At 39.4% G+C, this 23,300-nt stretch overlaps 1 protein-coding gene across 1 annotated transcript; it reads right to left on the bottom strand.

The window, feature by feature from the left end:
* Positions 1 to 1,790: 1,790 nt before the first annotated feature.
* Positions 1,791 to 16,023, bottom strand: LOC129748564 (ATP-binding cassette sub-family G member 4-like). The gene is made up of 5 exons (XM_055743215.1): positions 14,865 to 16,023; positions 14,236 to 14,810; positions 5,884 to 5,979; positions 5,300 to 5,647; positions 1,791 to 5,225 (listed from the first exon to the last, which is right to left on the bottom strand). The coding sequence occupies exons 1-5, from the start codon at positions 15,080 to 15,082 to the stop codon at positions 4,624 to 4,626; spliced, it is 1,839 nt and encodes a 612-aa protein (XP_055599190.1). The 5' UTR covers positions 15,083 to 16,023; the 3' UTR covers positions 1,791 to 4,623.
* Between the last annotated feature and the right edge of the window lie 7,277 nt (positions 16,024 to 23,300).

Consider the following 23,300-nt stretch of genomic DNA (forward strand, 5'->3'; position numbering starts at 1 on the left):
TCAATTTTGTCAATTTTGTCAATTTTGTCAATTTTGTCAATTTTGTCAATTTTGTCAATTTTGTCAATTTTGTCAATTTTGTCAATTTTGTCAATTTTGTCAATTTTGTCAATTTTGTCAATTTTGTCAATTTTGTCAATTTTGTCAATTTTGTCAATTTTGTCAATTTTGTCAATTTTGTCAATTTTGTCAATTTTGTCAATTTTATCAATTTTGTCAATTTTGTCAATTTTGTCAATTTTGTCAATTTTGTCAATTTTGTCAATTTTTTCAATTTTGTCTATTTTGTCAATTTTGTCTATTTTGTCAATTTTGTCAATTTTGTCAATTTTGTCAATTTTGTCAATTTTGTCAATTTTGTCAATTTTTTCAATTTTTTCAATTTTTTCAATTTTGTCAATTTTGTCAATTTTGTCAATTTTGTCAGTTTTGTCAATTTTGTCAATTTTGTCAATTTTGTCAATTTTATCGATTTTGTCAATTTTGTCAATTTTGTCAATTTTGTCAATTTTGTCAATTTTGTCAATTTTGTCAATTTTGTCAATTTTGTCAATTTTGTCAATTTTGTCAATTTTGTCAATTTTTTCAATTTTGTCAATTTTTTCAATTTTGTCAATTTTGTCAATTTTGTCAATTTTGTCAATTTTGTCAATTTTGTCAATTTTGTCAATTTTGTCAATTTTGTCAATTTTGTCAATTTTGTCAATTTTGTCAATTTTGTCAATTTTGTCAATTTTGTCATTTTTTTCAATTTTGTCAATTTTGTCAATTTTGTCAATTTTTTTCAATTTTGTCAATTTTGATAATTTTGTCAATTTTTTCAGTTTTGTCAATTTTGTCAATTTTGTCAACTTTTTCAATTTTGTCAATTTTGTCAATTTTGTCAATTTTGCCAATTTTGTCAATTTTGTCAATTTTGTCAATTTTGTCAATTTTGTCAATTTTGTCAATTTTGTCAATTTTGTCAATTTTGTCAATTTTGTCAATTTTGTCAATTTTGTCAATTTTGTCAATTTTGTCAATTTTGTCAATTTTGTCAATTTTGTCAATTTTGTCAATTTTGTCAATTTTGTCAATTTTGTCAATTTTGTCAATTTTGTCAATTTTGTCAATTTTGTCAATTTTGTCAATTTTGTCAATTTTGTCAATTTTGTCAATTTTGTCAATTTTGTCAATTTTGTCAATTTTGTCAATTTTGTCAATTTTGTCAATTTTGTCAATTTTGTCAATTTTGTCAATTTTGTCATTTTTGTGATTTTTGTCATTTTTGTCATTTTTTGTCACTTTTGTCATTTTTTGTTATTTTTGTCATTTTTGTTATTTTTGTCATTTTTGTTATTTTTGTCATTTTTGTCATTTTTGTCATTTTTGTCATTTTTGTCATTTTTGTCATTTTTGTCATTTTTGTCATTTTTGTCATTTTTGTCGTTTTAGTCATTTTTGTCATTTTTGTCATTTTTGTCATTTTTGTCATTTTTGTCATTTTTGTCATTTTTGTCATTTTTGTCATTTTTGTCATTTTTATCATTTTTGTCATTTTTGTCATTTTTGTCATTTTTGTCATTTTTGTCATTTTTGTCATTTTTGTCATTTTTGTCATTTTTGTCATTTTTGTCATTTTTGTCATTTTTGTCATTTTTGTCATTTTTGTCATTTTTGTCATTTTTGTCATTTTTGTCATTTTTGTCATTTTTGTCATTTTTGTCATTTTTGTCATTTTTGTCATTTTTGCCATTTTTGTCATTTTTGTCATTTTTGTCATTTTTGTCATTTTTGTCATTTTTGTCATTTTTGTCATTTTTGTCATTTTTGTCATTTTTGTCATTTTTGTCATTTTTGTCATTTTTGTCATTTTTGTCATTTTTGTCATTTTTGTCATTTTTGTCATTTTTGTCATTTTTGTCATTTTTGTCATAGATTTTTGTCAGTTTTTGTTCATTCTTTCGCTCGTTTTGACCATCAAAGAAATTTTCTTGACTACAGGGTTTTTAAAATGCGAAAAAGATTTAAATCGACACACCATGTTCATAATTTTTTGATGATTTCGTTCGGCATGAATTAAAGAAATTTTTTTTATAAAAATCTTTATAATGTGGACGATTTATTCCTGATTCTTCCCGAAGACTCTGTGGAATATGTCCAAAGCGTTTTCAACTCACAACGTAGAAACATACAATTCACCGTTGAGGTTGAAAAAGACAGAAGTTTGCCATTTTTAGACATGATGTTGCACCGAAATGAAGAAGGAAAAATCACCACCGATTGGTACATGAAACCGATCGCGTCTGGCCGCTTTTTGAATTTCTACTCTTTCCATCCACTCCATCAAAAGTTAAACGTCGCAACCGCCTTTGCAAAACGTGTTTCATTGTTTTCATCCCGAGCAAACAACAATGAAATCCACGAAATTATTCGCACCAACTTGAGACTGAATGATTACCCAATCGGTTTAATCAATGGGATTATCAATCGTCTCAACGAAAAAAGTGACATCCAAACAGCTATGGTAGCAGAAGAAAATAAAATTTCACGCTCGCTCACAAATATTGATGGTCTAAGCGCAAACATAACAAAAACATTGCGTTCGGAATACGCAGATATACGAACAGCAAGTAAACAAGCAAAGACTATTGGATGCCTTTTCCCGATAATAAAAGACAAAACACCACGGGACGAACAAACAAATGTAATTTACAGGATAAATTGCAAAGGACATTGGAAAGAGGAGGAAACACAAGAAACGGAAAACTGCGAAGCATGCTACATTGGATGCACTACGAGGAAACTAAAACAACGGATTTCACAGCACAGGACCCAAACAAATGAACTCAAGCGATTATGGAACATCGGATACACGAAACAGGATTATGCAATTCAACAACTTCGCCAACAAACAGCCTTACTGGAACATGAAATAGCTATGGATCATCTGTTCGACATCGATAAAGCGGATATCATCGACAGATGTGACAACGAAAACAAATTGTTAATACTGGAGAGTTGCCACATTAAAACAACAAAACATGCAATAAACCTAAAAAAAGACACCGAAAACATACATACATCATACGCAAACATTTTTAAAACCATCCAACACATACGAAAAATAAACCAAAAACATAAAACTACCAACACAGAAACACAAATCCAACAACATTCAGAAAACAATAGCACGGACTAGTAATAACAGATCAAAGCAAAACAAAAAGTGAAAAGTAGTGACTGTGGAAAATCGATGCTGCGGAAATTTAATACAGAAAAAAGGAGGAAGTACGGATTTTTTCACAACACAAATGACAGCTTTACCCGATCAGCCGAATCAAACCTGACAAGAAATACGACACATTTTAGGTAAGAATCAGTTAATTTCGTGAAGATTTTTTGATATTTTGTTAACACACAATAAACATTAGGGGAGAATGAGGATACTTGATCCCTAGGGATACTTGATTCCTTAGCTATATCTCGAAACTGGAATGTCTTACAAAGATCAAATGTTCTAGAAAAATGTGCCAAAATGAGCAAAATAACAATGCTTGTAGTTTGAAAAATTTAAACAAAATAATTGTATGAGAAATTGAACTTTGTTTGAAAAATTTCACAAAATGTAACTTGAAGATCTTTTTTCATCACTTTAAAATGTTTCTTACATGGGAAAATCATGAAAAAAATATTTGTTCCAATGTATCAACCGTTCGAGTGTAAAATGAACTTCATAATGCCATATTTTCAAAGCAATGGAAAACTCTCAACTTTTTTCAGGAAAAGTTTTCTAAAATGTTGATTTGGGGTACAATTGATCCCCTAGAATTGGGTACAATTGATCCCCTTTCCAAACGGCATATTCTTCTTCTGAATTGATCGTTATGATTGCTGATTACGAAATTACTAATATTTATCCAAAAACTGATATTTATCAAACAATTTTCTGAAGAAAAGAGCAAAAATAATTAATTTTTTCTAAATTATAAAAAATAGCGCCTTTACGTATGCAATGTTGTTAGCGTTGAGACAAAGTTATAGAATTTTCTTCTTATGTCTGCTATAAATTGTGAAATGAGAACAAACATGACCGAAATAGTCAATTAACATTCTATCTTGGGGTTTTGTTTGATTTTAATACAAGGATTAGGGCTTCCTGAATAAAAGATCAAGTCTCCTTCAATAGGGGATCAAGTCTCCCCTAACTTCAGAAAAATCGCATTTTTTTTTACTCCCACAAAAATGCTTCTAGTTCTTCAACGGGTTCAAGTATCGTTCTAATTTTTGGAGCATAGAAACTTGAAGTTACAAGCTGTCAGAAAATGTCAAAGACGGCGAGTTGCCAAATTTTCCCAAAAAGATATGGTGAAAATAAGAAAAAGGGATCAAGTATCCCCACTCTCCCCTACAGTCCCTGATGACGATCCTATATGGATTGAAACGTTGGAACGTTAAATAAATAGTCGTTTTTGCTATTTGAATAGACTGAAAGCCGAAAAATCACCTTAAATATACATTACTCTGAAACAAAGTTCCTTGCACCGAAATGATTGTTCAACTTCTGTTTGTAAACTAAAATAAACATACTGACTTAGTGTTATTTTTTCAGATCTTCCTTTCTTCGAGTCCTATTGAACTGATCTACTGGTTCCATCTTAATCTCAACCGTAAACTTATGTATAACAAAATGTGCAACACAACAATCCAGACTCCAAGACCAGCCAAGTCTATCCAATAGTTGCCTTGATCGATCTCCAACATTTCCATCACCTTTTTGGGCTTCCGATAGTAGCAAAACATATCTTCGCAACCAATCTCTGTCCGATTGAACCCATAACTGGTCAGAGCTAGTCCTTCAAATCCGTACCGGAAGTGGGAAACATATGTCAACGGCTTGAACACATCCAGCAGTTCACTGTATCGGATGAAGAATCCGGAGAACAAAATCATCGGAATTAATGAGCTCGGTACAACGAACGGACTAACATCGACAGGAAAAATACTTCCGGCAACCATTCCGTACATCTGGGCCGTCCACCCCATCAGTGCGCATATCGCCCAAAACTGCACGATTCGAGTAGTTTCGTTCGGCTGCCCAGTCAGATAGTAGGCGATCAGCATGAAACAAGTCACTCCAGCTAGCATCAGTGGGAAGTCAGCTACAATTTTAGACCAATAGTAGGCACCGACAGTGTAGCAGTTGCTTTTGTGCTCCCGAACAAAGACGGCCATCTCCATGGGAACTGTTGAAGTTTATAACAAAAATTTCATATGAAAAAGGCCCATATAAAAATGCATCCCATCCCACGCTACTCACACGTCAGCACCACGGTCATAGAATTGGAGAACATGATAAACATGAGCACCATCACCAGACAGCTCACGTTCGAAAGCACCTTGGCGCCATTGTCACCCACGTTGTAGAAAACGGCTCCGATGATCAGCCCGAACAGAATGTGCCCAATGAATCGTAACAGCGTCAGGGCCAGATTTCGAATCGTTCCCAGTGCGGTGCGGCGGGTTAGAACCGAGAATTGGCGCAACGCAGAAATCGGGTACTGGGGACTGCGATTTGGTTTTTCCATATCAACGGTGGTATCATCATGAAGGTAGCCCGTTTCGAGCAGTTTTTTCTCGTTTACCGACTGTCGTTCGTCATGGATGCCTATGGGAGGGAAAAGTTCATCGTGATTAGTAGTATGCTTTCGAGGTCTGGTATACTTTCAGGCGTTTTTCATACGACAAATGTGAAGAACGGTGTCTTCATATGGGGTTTTGGTATTTTTCAAAACTTGTCTGATGGAATTTTTTATTCCTGATTTTTACATTATCATTCCAATATCATATTTATGACTTTCAGATTGTTCAAAACAACTATGATTAGAAAAAATCAGCACTCACCATTCTTTTCCTCAAGTAGGGACGGTTCCAGCATACAGTGCATGAGAGTCTCCAGTTTATCAGGATCTGTTTTTATTGTTGACGCCACTTTCAGAGCTAAAAGAAAGAACAGCAGCTGTTATACACACTTTGAATCTTTAAAGAATGAAAAAAATCTATGTTCAACCCTATTGCATTTTATTCTAAGAAGTTAAATCATTTTCACCTCGATTTTTTGTATCAATTGAATATCAAAGATTTTAATTAACAATAAATGCAGTTTTAAATGTGAAGTCATCAAAAAAGAGCTTTGATTCCATCCATCTTCTAACTTATAGCCACTAAAACATTAGTTTCATGATCAGCATGCTCCAGGAAGTTTCTATTTACGATAATTATGAACAGCATAAGTTCGTAGAAATGACAAAAAAATTGACATATTATTTACGATCAACTCGCTATTATCGCTTACAATTGCAATGCATGAATTAATCTCACTTCTTAAAATATATCAAACGAAAATAGAAAAAAATTGAAACATACACAAAGTTTGAGTTTATGTTATTAAAATATTGATCTTCAATTTTTTCATGCTCAATTAAATGCATTCTATTTGACTCGATGTTTGAAAATCTTTTTTTTTATTTCAATTCAAAATTAAAATTTTATATTGTACTTGCTGACGCTGTGTGCTGTCCTACACCGTAAAATTATTCAAATTTCGATTTTTATTGAATATGCAGTAAAGGCAAACGGGCGTTCTTACATTCAACAACGAACACACACATTTAGGATCTCAGTGAAACTTTATGATTCTTTGAAGAGATCTAATTTCTTACTTAACTCTAAGGCGTATACAAATGCTAAAACCACCAGTCCACAGAAAGATTCCATATACCATGACCGAGATCTTATTCTTCAACAATTAGTTGAAAAGTTCTTTTTAATTCAGCAGAAGTTGTCCCAAAAATTATGTCTGTACATTGGTCCGTAACTGGTTTAATTGCTCTATTTTTCTTCAGATCGCAACCAAACTTTCAGGGATTTTTTTTCTAATGCCAGGCCTAATAGTAATGTCAAATTTAAAAACGTTATTCCTAATACCTACTCCTACCAAATTTGGATGAAATTTTTGAAAGTTTGTTTGACATCAGAAAAAATAGAAAGAAAAAGTAGAGACCCGCTGTCCGACGCCATCATGAAATCTTCAAAATATTTGGTGAAATCTAATTCCGTTTACCAAATATTGAAAATAAAATACAGAATAAACTAATAAAACGTGTTTTAAGCGACCGTGCAAAGTAGATGTGTTCATATATAAAAGCTTTTGCTCATCTACGAAATCTATGCAAAGCTCGGTTAAGTAATCGGTATAATAAACCTGTTTATCGATTCCCATGAACATCACTAATTAAAATGAAAACGGTTCAATTGATTAGTTGGTGATCACCGAAAATGCACCGAAACGGTTTCAGAGATCTAGACAAAAAAAAAGTTCGTATGGAGTTAAAATAGGCTTTCCAGATAGGTACTTTCGAAAAAAAGCAGGAAATTTCACAGAAAAAATTGGGACACAGTCGAAAAAAGCGACACATTTGAAAGACTTTGAAAACCCCTAATTTTAATAGCCAAATACATACAATACCGTTCATAAAAATAAGATGCAAGCGCATTTTACTTCAACTTTGAATTTCCATGACTTTCAACTGTGATGATATTTTTAGTTCATTTTTTTCTTATAACGATAGATAAAATATTATCACAAGAAAGTTGAAACTTCTCAATTATGAGTCCGACTGTTACCAATCATATCTCAGGATATATAGGAGAGAGTGGGGATACTTGATCCCCTTTTCTTATTTTCACCATATCTTTTTGGAAAAATTTAGCAACTTGCCGTCTTTGACATTATCAGACAGCTTGTAACTTCAAGTTTCTGTGCTCCAAAAATAAGAACGGTACTTGAACCCGTTGATGAACTAGAAGCATTTTCGTGGGAGTAAAAAAATTGCGATTTTTCTGAAGTTAGGGGAGACTTGATCCCCTAATGAAGGAGACTTGATCTTTTATTCAGGAAGCCCTAATCCTTGTATGAAAATCAAACAAAACGCCAAGATAGAATGTTAATTGACTATTTTGGTCATGTTTGTTCTCATTTCACAATTTATAGCAGACATATGAAGAAAATTCTATAACTTTGTCTCAACGCTAATAACATTGCATACTTAAAGGCGCTATTTTTTATAATTCATAGAAAATTAATTATTTTTGCTCTTTTCTTTAGACAATTGTTTGATAAATATTAGTTTTTGGATATATATTAGTAATTTTGTAATCAGCAATCATAACGATTAATTCAGAAGAATAATATGCCGTTTGGAAGGGGGATCAATTGTACCCAACTCTAGGGGATCAATTGTACCCATAATCAACATTTTAGAAAACTTTTTCTGAAAAAAGTTGAGAGTTTTCCATTGCTTTGAACATATGGCATTATGAAGTTCATTTTACGCTCGAACGATTGATACATTGGAACAAATATTTTTTTTCATAATTTTCCCATGTAAGGAACATTTTAAAGTGATGAAAAAAGATCTTCAAGTTACATTTTGGTAAATTTTTCAAACAAAGTTCAATAACTCAAACAATTATTTTGTTTAAAAAAATTTAAACTTCAAGCATTGTTATTTTGTTTATTTTGGCACATTTTTGTAGAACATGTGATCTTTGTAAGACATTCCAGTTTCGAGATATAACTAAGGGATCAAGTATCCTCATTCTCCCCTACCTAGCATAATAATAAAATTTTTTGAGACGGTTTTTGTAAAATAAAACGAACATGAGTAAAGTGTACCAAAATTCTCTCAGCATGATCAAAATTTACGCGAAGCACAATATTTCAATACATCTTTTATTGAAATTTGGACGAATGATATTTGAAAATCCTATTTCTATCCAAAATTTTGCAAATTATTCTAAATAAATATTTTTTAATATGAAATTCTGCTTTTTAAATTCGAAACAATTATAATAATTATAATAATTATAATAATGAATAATTCATTTTATCTTTTCTTTTCATTAAAATTGATTAGTGAGTGGAAAAATTTTGTTCTCACAAAACGTAAAAAATTCAACAAAAACCGCATTTCTCAGTTAAAGCCATAAATATTGTACCCCGCGTAATCGCAAGAACTTTCCAAGAAATTGCCCCATTTTAGAATTATTTTTAGCCATTAATTCTGCAGAATTTGAAAAAAGCCATTCCGTTATTTCTGAAATATTGCAGTTTGAATTTTTGTAGAATTCCAGTACCTTAAGTAAAAATAGCTTTAATTCTCGTACGATAATGATATGATAGTTGATCTAAATTTTAAAGACAAGTTGAACTAAAAATATTATCAGAGTAAAATGTTATAGTTACATACATTCTTTTTCAATGATTTTTAAACTGCACTGTATACCTTCAACCAATGTTGTTCAGATGAAGTAATAAGTAATATAAATTGGATACTTCAAAATTGTTTTAAATATTTCAATAGTCAATAAAACTTCCATCTTTGTATTCTTTAAGCTCTGGAGTCGAAAATTATGTAGTTGAGAGCAATTGTAAAGAGAGGAATCGATTTTGTTGAACCAAACTGAGAAAAAATAACAAAATTTTGATCAGTTTTATACAGAGAGGTATGAATTGTTTTGCATGTTTCAATAAAATTGCTGTTAAAGTTTTATAACACTTTCATCCGGTTGCATAATGGAAACATATCTTAAAAGTTAATCACTATTTCTTTCAAGCTAGAAGTGCTAAATTTTGGACAATGGGATGCAAAAGTAATACTTGAAAATAACCCCCTTCGAGATGTCTAGAATCAGTTCTGATGGGTAAGACTGATCGTTTAGAATGTTCATAATTGACTGGATATAGCCAATTCGTCCTCTGACAATAACCAAGTTTTTTTTTACTATTAGTTATTTGGACTACCTCAGTAGTTAAAAATAAAGGAATGAATAAAGGTTTATCACCGGTCCGGTACTTTTTATACGGTTTTTACTTATTACCTTTTTTCAGTGAGTGAAACATTTTTTTTTTAATTTTTAAATTTACGTAACGTTTCGGGAAACTCTGGGGGACATCTGATGATAGGTGAAGAAAAGTAGCCCGAAACCTTATGTAACTGATGGAATTGGCAGAAACTTTGGAAGAGGAAAAATGATGAAGACCTTCGACCTGAATCAACAACAGTCGGGAGGATCTGCAAGTATAAACAAAGTGAATAATGGTGCAAACAAATGTTTTCGCTGTCGTTCTTTGAAACTTTGTGTCAATGACATGAAGTTCTGTGCATGAAAAGAAAAGTCCAATAAATGAGGAATAAAGAGACACTATAAAAATCAATGTAAGACGAATAACTTCTCGGCGAATATAAAGAAGAAAGTGCGACAAGTGGAAGAGTCCGAAGACGGAGAAGAGGGCGACGGAAAAACCAATAGTGATGATGAAAGTGATAGTAACGCGAGTGATACGTGCCATGTATTTGCGACGAAGAACGAAGAATCAACTTGAATGCCGGAGATTCAAGAAGTGAACAGTTACAAATATAATTCGAAGGTTAAGTACTTGGCTGGAGGTGTGCCTTTGGAATGGTTTATTGATTCCGGTGCCTCAGTGAATGCCATCGACGAAAATACCTGGCGGAAGCTGAAAAGTAGAATATGTAAGGTAAGCTGTGAAAGTGTCGAGTCGAAATATAAACTGCTGAAATACGGCAACCGCCTTTTGGAAGTGAAAGGAGTGTTCAATATGAATATTTTCCACATAGCGATAACGGTTCATCGGGAAGTGTATGTGAGTAAAAGACATGACACAAATGTAATGGTCAAGACTACTTCGATGGATCTTGGAATATAACTAATAACTGCAGATGTGTAAGCGTCAGATAACACTTCCATCGAGGTTGTGGTGATTGGTCGCGAGTAAATTTAGTTTTAAAATTTCGCAGTGAGAGAGAATGATGGGTGATGGTTTTCTCCAAATAATGCAGCCTTCAAAGCCGACGACAGCGCCACAAGCCACCAGTATGCAGCCAGGAAGCTTCAATACGCCACAACCAGAGGGCCGTCCATGGTAACCCGCGATGCTTGGTAACCACCCCGATCGGTAGCGACACCCGACGAATGGACGATGGCGGAGCGATCGTGTCCACCATAATGGGAGAGCAACGACCTGTTGTCTCGGGTCAAGGCCGGTCAAATGCGGATACCTGGTGCTGGCTCACTTCAATTAGTACCACGAAACGTAGAAGTACAAATGCGAATACAAACATGGCACACAATGAAGCTAAAGTGTTACAAGCCAAACACCAGGTAAGCCATGCGACGCCGAACCGCCATTTTGTTCCCGCTGAAACACGGAACACTAACGCCTGATTTCCACAATTGAACCCCTAAGTATTGGTCAAAATCAATCATTTGGTGGGCCACAAGCCTACCTTTGTCCGTGATTCCTGGTCCCTGAATCAGCCGTAGTTTGGTCACAATCGCCAGGGATAGCCGTTACCGTCCGGGTGATCATTGGTTGAAGGTTGTGGTCGATTCCTAACTAATAACCTTCGGATCCACCAATCAAGCTCTCCAACCTTTTCCTCCGTCCTCGTAGCCGAGATTCCCGGAACGAACACCCCGGTTTCCGGTTGGGATGGCCGACAGAGCAGTTGGTCAGCAGCAGCAGCGTCACCCTCGTCGAAGCTCTGCCATCTTTAAACCCGACAACCAGGGTGTGGCCCATAGAAGGTACCGTAACCATTTTGTTAAGTGAGCATTTGTTGTGGCAATTAATAAATAAAAATTCGAGATGTGCATATTTGGGGTTTATTCCTGATCTTAGAGTTCGAACGCCCTGCGATTTCCTTTGGTTAAGCGAGCCGTCCTGAGGCCTAATAAAGGGAATCCCTGTAACGCCGGTGGGATGGTAGGTTTTAAACTCACAGATATTTTGGAGATCGCAGACGTAAAGCCAGTGTAAATTGGAAGGGCAAGGGATTTCCAGGTGAAGATCAACATAAACCGGAGCATTCGTCATGTCCAGCAGCCATGTCGAAGGCTACCCATCCCGTTGCAGAAGTTGTTGACGAAGAAATTCAAAAACTTCTCAATTAAGATATAATAGAGCTGGTGACTGATAAAATTACCTGTGCTACACCTCTAGTCGTTGCACCGAATGACGGAGGTCGTCGAGGGCGATTATGCGTGGACATGAGTAAGGCAAACACAGCAAATCCCAGAGCGACACCATATACCTGTGTTCGAGGACATGATGCCTTACCTTAACGGCTGTAGGTTTTGCTCGAAAGTTTAGATGAACCAGGCCTTCCATCAGCTAGAGCTACATCCATATTTTTGAGAGATAATCACGTTCGTCACGACCAAATGATTCTACCTATTCAGAAGACTGATGTTCGGTATGAACTGCGCTACTGAAGTGTTTCAGCGCGAAATGGAGAAGATATTCAAAGGACTGTATGATCATCTTCATAGACGACATCTTACTCTATGGTCGAACGAAAGCCGAGCATAATCAACTGGTCACAGCCGTGATGGAAAGATTGAAAGATCACGGTCAAAAAACGTAAATGGTAATTCAAACCTGAAAAGGTTAATACGAACTGTCGTCTCAAGAAATTTTGCCCATGAAGTAGAAAATAAACGCTGTAAAAACGTTTCTTCGCTCAGAGACAACTGAAGAAGTCCGTGGCCTCCTGGGCTTAGCCAACTACGTTGGGAAGTTCATCCCGAACCTATGGAGCATCAGCGCGCCCCTGCGCGACCTGACACGGGAGTGACTCAAATTCCAGTGGACCAAGCAGGTGTCCGAGGCCAGTGCTCTCGAATCCCAAACATCTTGAATTCTACAATTCCAAAAGCAAAATATTTGCCACGGACTCCTCGCCGAACACAAGACAATAGTGATAGGTACTTCATCTTCAAGCGTACTCGTACAAATTATTATATGTCCCGGGAAAAGACAATAATGCTATCCGCCTTTCGCGTCTCGTCGAAATTGGTGAGGGTCTCAGCTGTGACCGTGGATTTATGTGCCATTGACAAAAGCACTTTTCCGAATACTGTGACGATGACGGAACTAATTCTGTTCTCTGAAGATGATCCAGCACTTGAACTGCTCTGTCAGAGAATCGATCAACTCTGGAAAATGGGATCCCGAACTGTAGCCATACTGGCCGGCCTCTAACGGAGAAGTCGAACGACAGAATCGGTCAATGAATTCTTGAAAGCTTAAATTTTGCATCATTACTTGTTTTATGGACGCACCCTCAAATCCCAGGAATATAACAACCTAATCAGACCTTGAGTATAAATTTCGCACTCCTCGCTCAAAACCGCTATATCTCTCTTGCTTCTCAATCTATTTTAACAAAATTCATAGTTTTGGAAACCTCGTGATGTAACTCAAATTCTAATTTAAAAAAAAAAACCGGAAAACATGCTTCGGAAAATACTGTTGATCAACTATGGAATGCTAAAATTCATTCAATGTCATTCAGTTTTCAAGAAGTTATAAGCTGTACGTTTCATGCAAGGATATTTTTTTCAATTTTTTTTTTAAGATCATGACCACAAAAAATGTTAAAATCGGTGTGAAAACGTACTTGTTTAAGTCACACCAGATAAAGTATCGCATCAATAGAATCGGTATAAAATTTGCTTTCTGATCGGATCGGAAATCGGAATTTTTTTTTTGAGAATTCCTTAGCTGATCTTCATTCTTTTTTTTCCGAAGCATGTTTTTTCGGTTTTTTTTTCTTAGACTTTGAATAGCGGAAAACTGAAGTATTTTAGCTGAATATTGTCTGAGAAACATATTTGAGTTACATTACGAGGATTCCACAACTAAAACATTTTGTGAAAATAGGTTGTCAATCAAGAGAGTTATATTGGTTCAAGGCAGGAGAAGTGTCAAATTGACACTCCAGAGACTGGAATTTCTGGGACGGATGAGGGTTGATAACTTTTATTTTTTTCTATTTCTTCTTTCTTTATCCTTTCTTTCTTTAATGTAGTGATGCCTTCTTACGGTTTATATTAAATTTAAACTTTCATATTTTGTAAAAAAATAAACTAGTTTCAGACTTTAATTTTTATTCCTCTCATATCTTGTCTCATCACTACACGAGCCCCTGAAACAATTGTTTTATAAAGATTTTTAAAGAGGATTTGTAGAATTTACGTTGAGGCAGGTAAAACCGGCAGCGAAGAAGGAATTTTGATGTGCCTCGAGGATCAAGAAAAATGAGCACCATCTGATAGTGTTTACTTGGAAGGAGACTTATTCGAGAGATGATATGCAAAACAACTCACCGAAATCAGCTCGATTGTAATACTGGGGGCACACGAACCCCGCCGTCTCCAACGTTGGTATCAGTCGCTCCAAAGATCCCTTGTACATACACCGTCCATCAGCCACTACGTAGATATCGTCAAACAGCTCCAGAAGATCGGAACTAGGCTGATGAATTACACTGATCACACACCGACCCTGTTTCGCCAAATCCTTCATGTAGGATATCACTTGGAAAGAAGACTCACTGTCCAGCCCGCTAGTCGGTTCATCGAAGAACATGATTTTAGGATTGGATACCAGTTCTAAGCCAATGGAAAGTCGTTTGCGTTCTCCTCCGGAAAGAACTTTCACTTGATTGTGAACACATTTTTCCAAACCGAGTAACGTAATTATATCGTTGACGATTTTGGTTTTATGGATTTGGGTTACGCTAACTGGAAGCTTTAGATCTGCCGCATAATGGAGGGTTTCGTGAACCGTAATGTTCTGAAGTAACGGGACATCTTGAGCGGTATAAGCTATAAGCTGCCGGTACTTTACCCGATCGATCGGCTCATTGTTGATCAGTATTCTACCCTTGACGCCTTTCGTTCTAAAATTATAAGTTATTATTAGTAAAAGGATTGTTAAGTGATCAAAAAGTTACCTGAAGCCGCTGATGACGTTCAGCAGGGATGACTTCCCTGCACCGGAAGGACCCATTATGGCACTGAGCCTTCCGGAAAGAAAAGTACCGGAGATATTTTTAAGCAGATGCTTGGTGCCATCTTTTTGCTCCACCTTATAGGAGATTTGTTGGAACGTAAGGCTGGTGATGGATTTGACCAGTGGAATGATGACTTCTACCGTTTCTTCCGAACTCATGACGACTACGCTAGGGTATCACACACTGACCTATTAATAGAAGTCAATTGAAGCATCCAGAGCCCTCAGCTCAGTTAAGTAACGGTAAAAAGCACGATGTTTTTGTTTACGTATAGCACTGTAACAGGTGCTTTTCGGGCTCTCCGTTGACGAAAACAGATTTCCTCCTGTGTTGTTTACCTTCGCTTTATTTGATATCTCTCAGATTTACTTTTGGTTTCATGAGAATACTTCTCGTTCCTCATGAATGACGTCAGCTGTGCGAATTTCAACTAGATTGATTTGTCGTTTGCTTCTGAGGCCAATTCAGCCGATAAATTGTTGGTTCATGCTTGGCTTCTAAAACGGTTCCAAACGGTCATTAAAATCTCTCCCGTCCGAATTAGTGGGGAATGCGCTTCCAAACGAATGCCGCAGCAGCAAAAGTATCAAACGTCGAATAGTTATTTATATTCTCCCCACGACGATACACTCAAAGACAACAACAAAAATTGGTGGGTCTTTCAGAACTACTTGCTAGTGGAGACAAGTTTGGAATGAGGAATACGTAATCTTTTCCGGTTTCGGCTTTCAGTTCACCATTGTCTGATTCCAGCTTTTCCACCTACACCTTTGATTTGTGTTCCCGAACCGCCCATCAATGACCTTTCAACAGCTGGAACCTGTTTCATTCACTCATAAGATCGACTTTCAAGAATGCACTTTTCCCCTCAGGTGAAACGAATCGTACAGATCGACCATCAAAAGCTGTGCGGCTAGACTTTCTCCAAACTTTTGTTTCGATTTTAGAGATAAAAACATAAGGCAACAAATTTCTAAGCGCCACGACATGTGCCTATACCTATGAGATTCTTAATCACTATCACTTTTGTCACCCGGAGAGACAGAATGGCGGACGCGTTAGGTACCAACAGATGAGGCGGTCCAAGCAACCGGTTCCTTTGAGTCACGAGAGAAGACTAAATAATGAAAAACTTTAACGAGAGCTCCACAGGCTGGCTGCCTGACTGGGGAGCGCGAGCGAATGGTGGTTAATATGAATGTGTATCGATCGATGAATGAATTCGTGCTCCCCCCGAACAAAAGAAATTTTTCACGCTCCCAAAAGCAAGAACGCGACATGACATGCTGGGATGGGTGATAACTAATAAATGTTCATTCTTCTCCTCTCGCGTTCTCTGACTAATCTTCTTGGGGCGAAGCAAAGCATGCTGTGCTGGGGGATTTGGTGAGCTGGCGCTCTTAGAGGGGATCCAAGTGAGCGAAAATGCTTTGTTTTTCAATTTTCAAAAGGGGCCGGTTTCGGTTCATTCATGTTTATCAACTTTGGAATTTTGGAGCATGAATTTCCACCAGTCAGTGGTGTTGCTAGGAACTGCAATAAGGAACTACACATGTCTGCACCAGTGCTGCAATTTTCTGAAAGCACAAAATGAGAATGACTTTGAATTTCTATCAGTGTAGAAAGTTCAAGCTGACATGAATGGAGCCGAAACGTCAGCCAATTCAAAAGCTTCTGATCGGCTCAGTCATTCTCATGCTTTCGTCAAGCTTTGTCGATATAGCTGTCAGTCAGTTGAAAGCACATTCGTGAACCAGAACAAACTTGTTTCGCTCGGCTGCTACGATAGCGATTTTCGCTCTTTGTCTCGATCAGTGAATGCAGCTGTAGCATTCAATCAGTGTCAGCAAAAGTTGCTGATAATTTCGGTAGACATTTGTTTTGCCATTTTTGCAATTGGAATTTGAAATGAAAACACGATTTGTAAACCGCTATGACTAAACGATTTTTCAAATGAGGGACGGCTTCGTAGGCTAGAAATTTCTTACTGATGTATATTTTACTAAAACTTTCTCAGGGGTATTTTAGCGACAATGACTTTAATGACAAAATACATATATTGTCTATTTTTATGACAAATTATCTGCACATCTGCATTATCTGTTTGTTACTAACCTTCTTTTAGTTTTTCTTAGATCATCCTTGTGATAAATAAAATGACCACCTCATTATTTAATCAATTTTATTGCATTCGGATTATTTTACTAGCAAATTCAGTATTCCATAATATTAACCTGCAATCGTAATTGGTTATGATAAGTTTCAGGATTTAAAAACAACATGTTGAGAAGTTCAACAAAATTCAATATAAAAAACTGACATCGCATGCAAGTGACCAACTACTCAAATAAAAACGCAATTTTGAAAGGTTTTCTCATAATTAATTTCATCGTTGATTGTCGTACACATAGTTTCTTCCGCAAGCCTAGCGAGTCGATTCGCCCAAGCTTTGTCACCATTCGACTAAACTTAATGATATTGAAATAAAGCTTTCATCAATATCAGCATTGTTTGCCTGAAACTGAAAATGAAGATTTGCTAATCTCATGAACCTGCAAAGAGCCTGAATGTATACTAACAATCGATGTCTCCGATTGGTGAATGAGTGTGCAGTGTGCTTTCGGGATTGAGCTTTTTGTTCATTCTCGTATGAATCCAGTTGGAATTGAACTGAACGATACACTGCAATAAATTCAATTGAATATTGAAAGCTGACACTGAAAATTTGCAGCACTGGTCTGCACTCACCGAGCCGTTTAACTTTTCTACCTTTTCTTTGATCCTCATGTTTCGCTTAAATTATCCAGCACTTTGAAAAAAAAAATGATAATTTTCGGGCACGAAATGTGCCAAGACAGAATCATAAACATTTCAGTTAAATCAATATCAAATTGGATTTTTTGAATATTTTAAACACACTTTTCAGATTTAATAAAAGGTTCGCATATGATATTCAAAATTCATTTGGCCCGCGGGCCGTAAGGTTTTTGAACCCTAAAGACCCCTGAATATATGCATACATTTCAATCCTCCTAACAATAAACATAGCATAGCTAGCTTAGCTCTGCGAAGTAGTTCCACCTCCCCGTGGTGCAGAGTGGAAACGTGTCTGCTTAATGCAGATGTACGGCCGAGAGAACTACAACCCCCCTCCCCCCTTATGAAGACCCTCGCTATCGAACACTGATAACGGCAATGGAAACACTTTGGAAACCGACTCCATTTGGAGAAGGTGTGAAGCTCAACCGTGTCAATGTACCTGGAAGGCTGGGGGCCCGGGACACACCCCACAGTATCCCAGTCCTTGCTGCGCTAAGCAGGTCACTGGCGCAGTGGAACGTCTTTTACCTAGCTACTCGTGGGGTTCAGAATGAGAAAAAATAACAGTAAAGAAAAAAGGGACGGAACGGATAAAGGCGAGAGCCCGCGTGGGCCGATGAATGGGGTAGCCACCGCACAAACCCCAGAGGTCAAATACTCTTAGAAGCCCTGGCGAGACTTAATGTGGGTCTGGCCAACGCAGGGAACGCCAGTACCTACGAGGGTTGGAACGGGAGCGAGTCAACCATAGATGTCACCTTCGGTAGCCCGGGGTTGGTATGCGATTGGATGGTGAGCGAGGCCTACACGAATAGTGATCACTCCGCGATTTGCTATCGGCCTCTTGAAGACAACGCAGTTCGACCAGAACGTCTTTGTCGAAGCGTTGCACTGGGAGAGGAACCTGGAAAACCTGTCCGCGGAAGAACTGACGAGGGTTCTAGCTCGCGCTTGCGATGCTGCGATGACGAGAAGGGCCAAGCTTAAAAAACACTAGGCCACCCGTCTATTGGTGGACGAAGGGAATTGCGGGTCTGCGTGCCGACTGCCATAGGGCAAGGCGCAGGATGCAGAACGCAAGGACCCAAGAAGACCGAACGGCGCGTAGGCCACTCGTCACAAGCGCGAGATCGGCCCTCCGCAGGGCCATCAAAGCAAGTAAGAGAGCACGTTTCAAGCAGTTATGCCGTGACACCAACGACTGTCCATAGGGTGATGCCTATCGGATAGTCATGGGCAGAACTAAAAGTGGGGGTGCACCACCTGAAATGTGCCCCGATAAACTGAGAGTTATCATCAATGAGCTGTTCCCACAGCACGATGTTAACCGCTGGCCACCAGTCCCGTATGACTGGGACACCAGCGCCGAAGAGCGGATAACGGTGGAAGAACTTCGCTATATCGCCAAGTCTCTCCAACTGAGGAAAGCCCCCGGACCGGACGGCATTCCGAACGTCGCAGTGAAGTTCCCCGATATGTTCCGGACATCGTTGCAACGATAAGTGACAGAACGGGTGTTACCTGACACGTAGAAACGGCAGAAACTCGTCCTTCTGCCAAAACCGGATAAGCGTCCAGGAGACCCATCGGCGTATCGACCGATCTGTCTACTGGATACAGCGGGTAAGGTCCTGGAGAAGGTGATTCATAACCGACTTAAGAGATACACTGAAAGCGAGGGTGGACTCTCGGAGAAACAGTTTGGTTTCCGTCGAGGTCGCAGAACTGTAGATGTCATCAGCCATCAGCTCGGTCATCGAGGTAGCGAACAGAGCCAGGCTTACCAAGAGGAGAAGGCTCCGCTTTTGCGCGGTGGTCACTCTGGATGTGAAGATAGCCTTCAATAGTGTCAGTTGGACAGCGATTGCGTCGTCGCTCATCCAAATGAGGATCCCGGCATATCTGTATAGGTTTGTGGAAAGTTACTTCCACAATCGCCAACTGCAGTATATGACCGGCGAGGGTTTGCGAGCACAACAGGTTTCGGCGGGTGTTCCACAGGGGTCAATACTCGGCCCGGTTCTGTGGAACATCACTTACGACGAACTCCTACGAACGAGCCTCCCATCGGAAGCTGAACTCGTATGATTTGCGGATGATGTAGTCCTCTTGGCGAGAGGCTCCTCAACAGCGGAGGTTGAGCTACTGGCCATGGTAGCTATCCAGGCAGTGGAAAGCTGTATGCACTCCAAGTGCTTGCGTCTAGCCCACCACAAAACCGAGATGGTGCTACTGATCTCTCCTCACCAACCTGATCTCTCCCCAAAAAGGTACCATTGCAGTTGGACCGTGCAATATCGTGTCCAAATGCGCAATTAAGTACCTAGCGGTGATGATAAGTGACAGGCTCAGCTTTACAAACCATGTCGACTACGTGTGCAAGAGAGCGGCAATGGCCACGGCTGCACTCCCACGGAAGATGCCGAACTTTTCGGCAATCCGCAAAAAGAGGATACTGGCAAGTGTGACCACATCAATCTTACGATACGGAGCAGCGGCCTGGATGCAGGCCCTGGGAAGAAACCGTAACCTGCAGCGACTTAGCAGCGTTCAGCGGCTGATGACCTGCGGATTATCAGTGGATACAGGACCATGTCGTCCGAAGCCGCCTGTGTAGAGGCGGGTGTCATGCCCATCTCGGTTTTGCTTGAGGAGGATGTCTATTGCTACGACAACAAAGACACGCCCAACGTACGAGATCTCACCAATGAGGACTCGATGTCGAACTGGCAGCAGCTGTGGGACAGCTCAACGAGAGGAAGGTGGATACATTGTCTGATCCCGCACATCGGGAGCTGGATCGGAAGAAGGCACAGTGAAGTGGACTTCTATATGACGCAATTCCTGACTGGTCATGGATGCTTCATGAAGTACCACTACCGGTTTGGACATATGGCTTCGCCATATTGCCCAGTTTGTGGTAACGTAGAAGAAACATCCCAACATGTGGTATTTGCCTGTCCGAAGTTTGCGGCGGTACGTATCAACTCACTTGCCATCAGCGGGCCCGACACGACAGCAGACATCGTGGTGCAGAGGATGTGTACGGACTCCAACACTTGGCATGTGGTCAGCGGTAGATTCACCCGGATCATGACTGCCCTGGAGAGCAGCTGGAGTCAACGGAAGTCCGCGAACGGTGTGACCCCATCGACGGGGAGCAACTGAGTGGTTTGCGTCCGATCCCTTGATCGAAGCAACAAAGATAAGGCATCATCTTCTGCGTAGCGGAGGTCATGGGTACACCGCGAACATGTGTAGGATATCTCACCGCCGGGGAGTATCCGAGTTGTGCCGCTTCCTAAGGGGGAAACTTCGGGGATTCCTCCACTGTCGGGGGATACCCACGGGTAGAGAGGCTCTTGATGCCGGGCGAGCCTCTCGAGCCGGATTAGGATGTCGTCACCGTCGGGAAACATCCGAGTCGTAGCGTTAAAAGTCCCGAATTTATGCCGTGACAGGCGTGATTCCAGGACAAGCTGCTCTCGATCTGGCACAGGGCTGGCAGAAAATTCTAGGGTTACCAGCAAAAGGGATAAAGAAGACCGGACGACGGTCTGAGTAAACTGACCCCATAGCGACGGGGGGCTGTCGAGTAATGTGCGTCCGAGCCCACGGTTTGAAGCTTTAAAGATAAGGCAACATCTTCTGCATAGCGGATGCCGTGGGTGCGCCACCTTCGTGCGTAGGATGCTCCACCTTCGGGGAGTAACTGAGTAGTGATGTTCCCAACGACCGAAGCTGCGGGGATAAAACTTTACCTTCTTCTCAGTGGAAATCGTTGGGAAAGGATCATTCCACGATCGGGGAGTAAGCTGACGTTTTTTTCGGGAATCATCTGAGTCGTTGCGTTAAGTACCGCAAATGTGATGTCCCAGGCGCGAGTCTAGGATAAGCTGCTCTCGATCGGCGCACGACGGGCACAAAGGTGGCAAATCTCAAATCCTGGAGATAAGAGGTCGGGCTTCGAGTCGTAAGATGAGAGGTCAGACCTCGAATCTTCAGGAGAAGAGGTTTGTGTGATCAACCCTGAGTCTTTACGGGTCTCGAGTTGTAAAAGGAGAGATCTGGTCTGTTGAAAATGAAAGGTTCAATGCAGGTTTCAGTGGTGGAATAGAGTTATCTTTATTCATGTTTCGTTAATCTAGTCATTACATAACTACACAATTCATTCGTGATAGCTATTTTCGCACTCTCCACTTATCAGATTCCCTAACCGGGAAAGTACTCATTTCTCAATAAGTATATTGATACTCTTACCCAGAATATCTGGCAACACTGTTGTGTTACTACGAACCTAATTTGAGTATTCTCGTCTAACCGTGTGATGATGTAAACATTTGTACCGCGTTTATCAGCATCACCTGTCATCAGCAATCATTGATCTATTGTTCTCGATTGCGAATTGAACAATGTTCAATTTGAACATAGCAAAAGGAACCAAAACAAACAATGTTTTGGTTCTGCTCGTGGCAGCAGAAGTCTGCTGCCGTTGAAGGATGCCGTTAGGAAACCAAAAGTTTCAACACCTCCCTTCAATTCGTAAATTGACTGAACAGTTTCTGTGCCTCGCCCTTGGTAACGCCTTCGTGAACGCATCAGCTGGCTGATCCTCAGTAGAAATGTGTCTCAAAGAAAGCTGACCGCTTTCTACGATCTCCCTGATGAATGCATACTTCACAAGCAGATGCTTCATCCTCTGATGAGTGCGCGCCTCTTCCAGATACTGGATGCAAGGGATGTTGTCTTCCATTAACGTGAAAGGAGTGCTAACCACTTCCAATTCACCTAGGTAATTTGTTAACCACAACCTTCCGTGACTGCATGGCAAAGGGCTCCTATTTCAGCTTCGGTCGACGACATACTGATCATCTGCTGGCATTTCGTTGACCTCGAAATTCCTGAAGATCATGTAAGCGTAACCTGATCAGATCTTCGATCATCGGAGTCGTTGGTAAAATATGCATCAGCATCCGATGAGTGGTTCCAATTTCGCGTTTCTGCGGAATACCAACGCCGCTTCGGTCGTACCTCGAAGGTACGCTCCAGGCCTTGGCAGTGTCCATCCGCCGGGCTGGCCTGGTACTTGCTTAGTGCGCTAACCGCAGCCACGATATCTGGCCTCGAAGATGTCGCCAGACATTGTAGACAACCGATCCATTCTTCGAACGGTTGTTCGGTGATAACCTCATCATCGTTCAGCTTCGTCCAGCGAACGTTCATTTCACAAAACCTGTGACCTAGGGCAAGCCAACCGCCCCCCATGCCGCGTACTTCTCCAGGGCTGCCATCCATTGGGCGATATCGGTCTTCCAAAAATCCAAAGCCTCCTGGCGCTCCAGCTTGTTTATGATTCAAGGTTGATTTTTTATCATCAGCAGCAACTACGTTAGTCACGTAGTGCTGAGCAGCTACTCTAGCTCGCTGCTCGCTGGACCGCGCGAATCTTTTTTCGAGTTCACGCACATCGGCTTTCTGCTCATGTGTGGTTTGTTATTCTTGCTCGTACACATCGGCTAACCGCTCAAATGTGTATTCTTCTGATAGGTTCTCAGC

This window comes from Uranotaenia lowii, chromosome 2 (genome assembly GCF_029784155.1).
Source record: "Uranotaenia lowii strain MFRU-FL chromosome 2, ASM2978415v1, whole genome shotgun sequence".
Taxonomy (NCBI): Eukaryota; Metazoa; Arthropoda; class Insecta; order Diptera; family Culicidae; genus Uranotaenia; species Uranotaenia lowii.

Coding starts and splice junctions, on each gene's coding strand:
- LOC129748564 (XM_055743215.1), bottom strand. CDS start 15,082: ATGAGTTCGGAAGAAACGGTAGAAGTCATCATTCCACTGGTCAAATCC. Junction 14,811..14,864: donor AACGTCATCAGCGGCTTCAG/GTAACTTTTTGA, acceptor TTATAATTTTAG/AACGAAAGGCGTCAAGGGTA. Junction 5,980..14,235: donor TTACAATCGAGCTGATTTCG/GTGAGTTGTTTT, acceptor TCTTTCTTTTAG/CTCTGAAAGTGGCGTCAACA.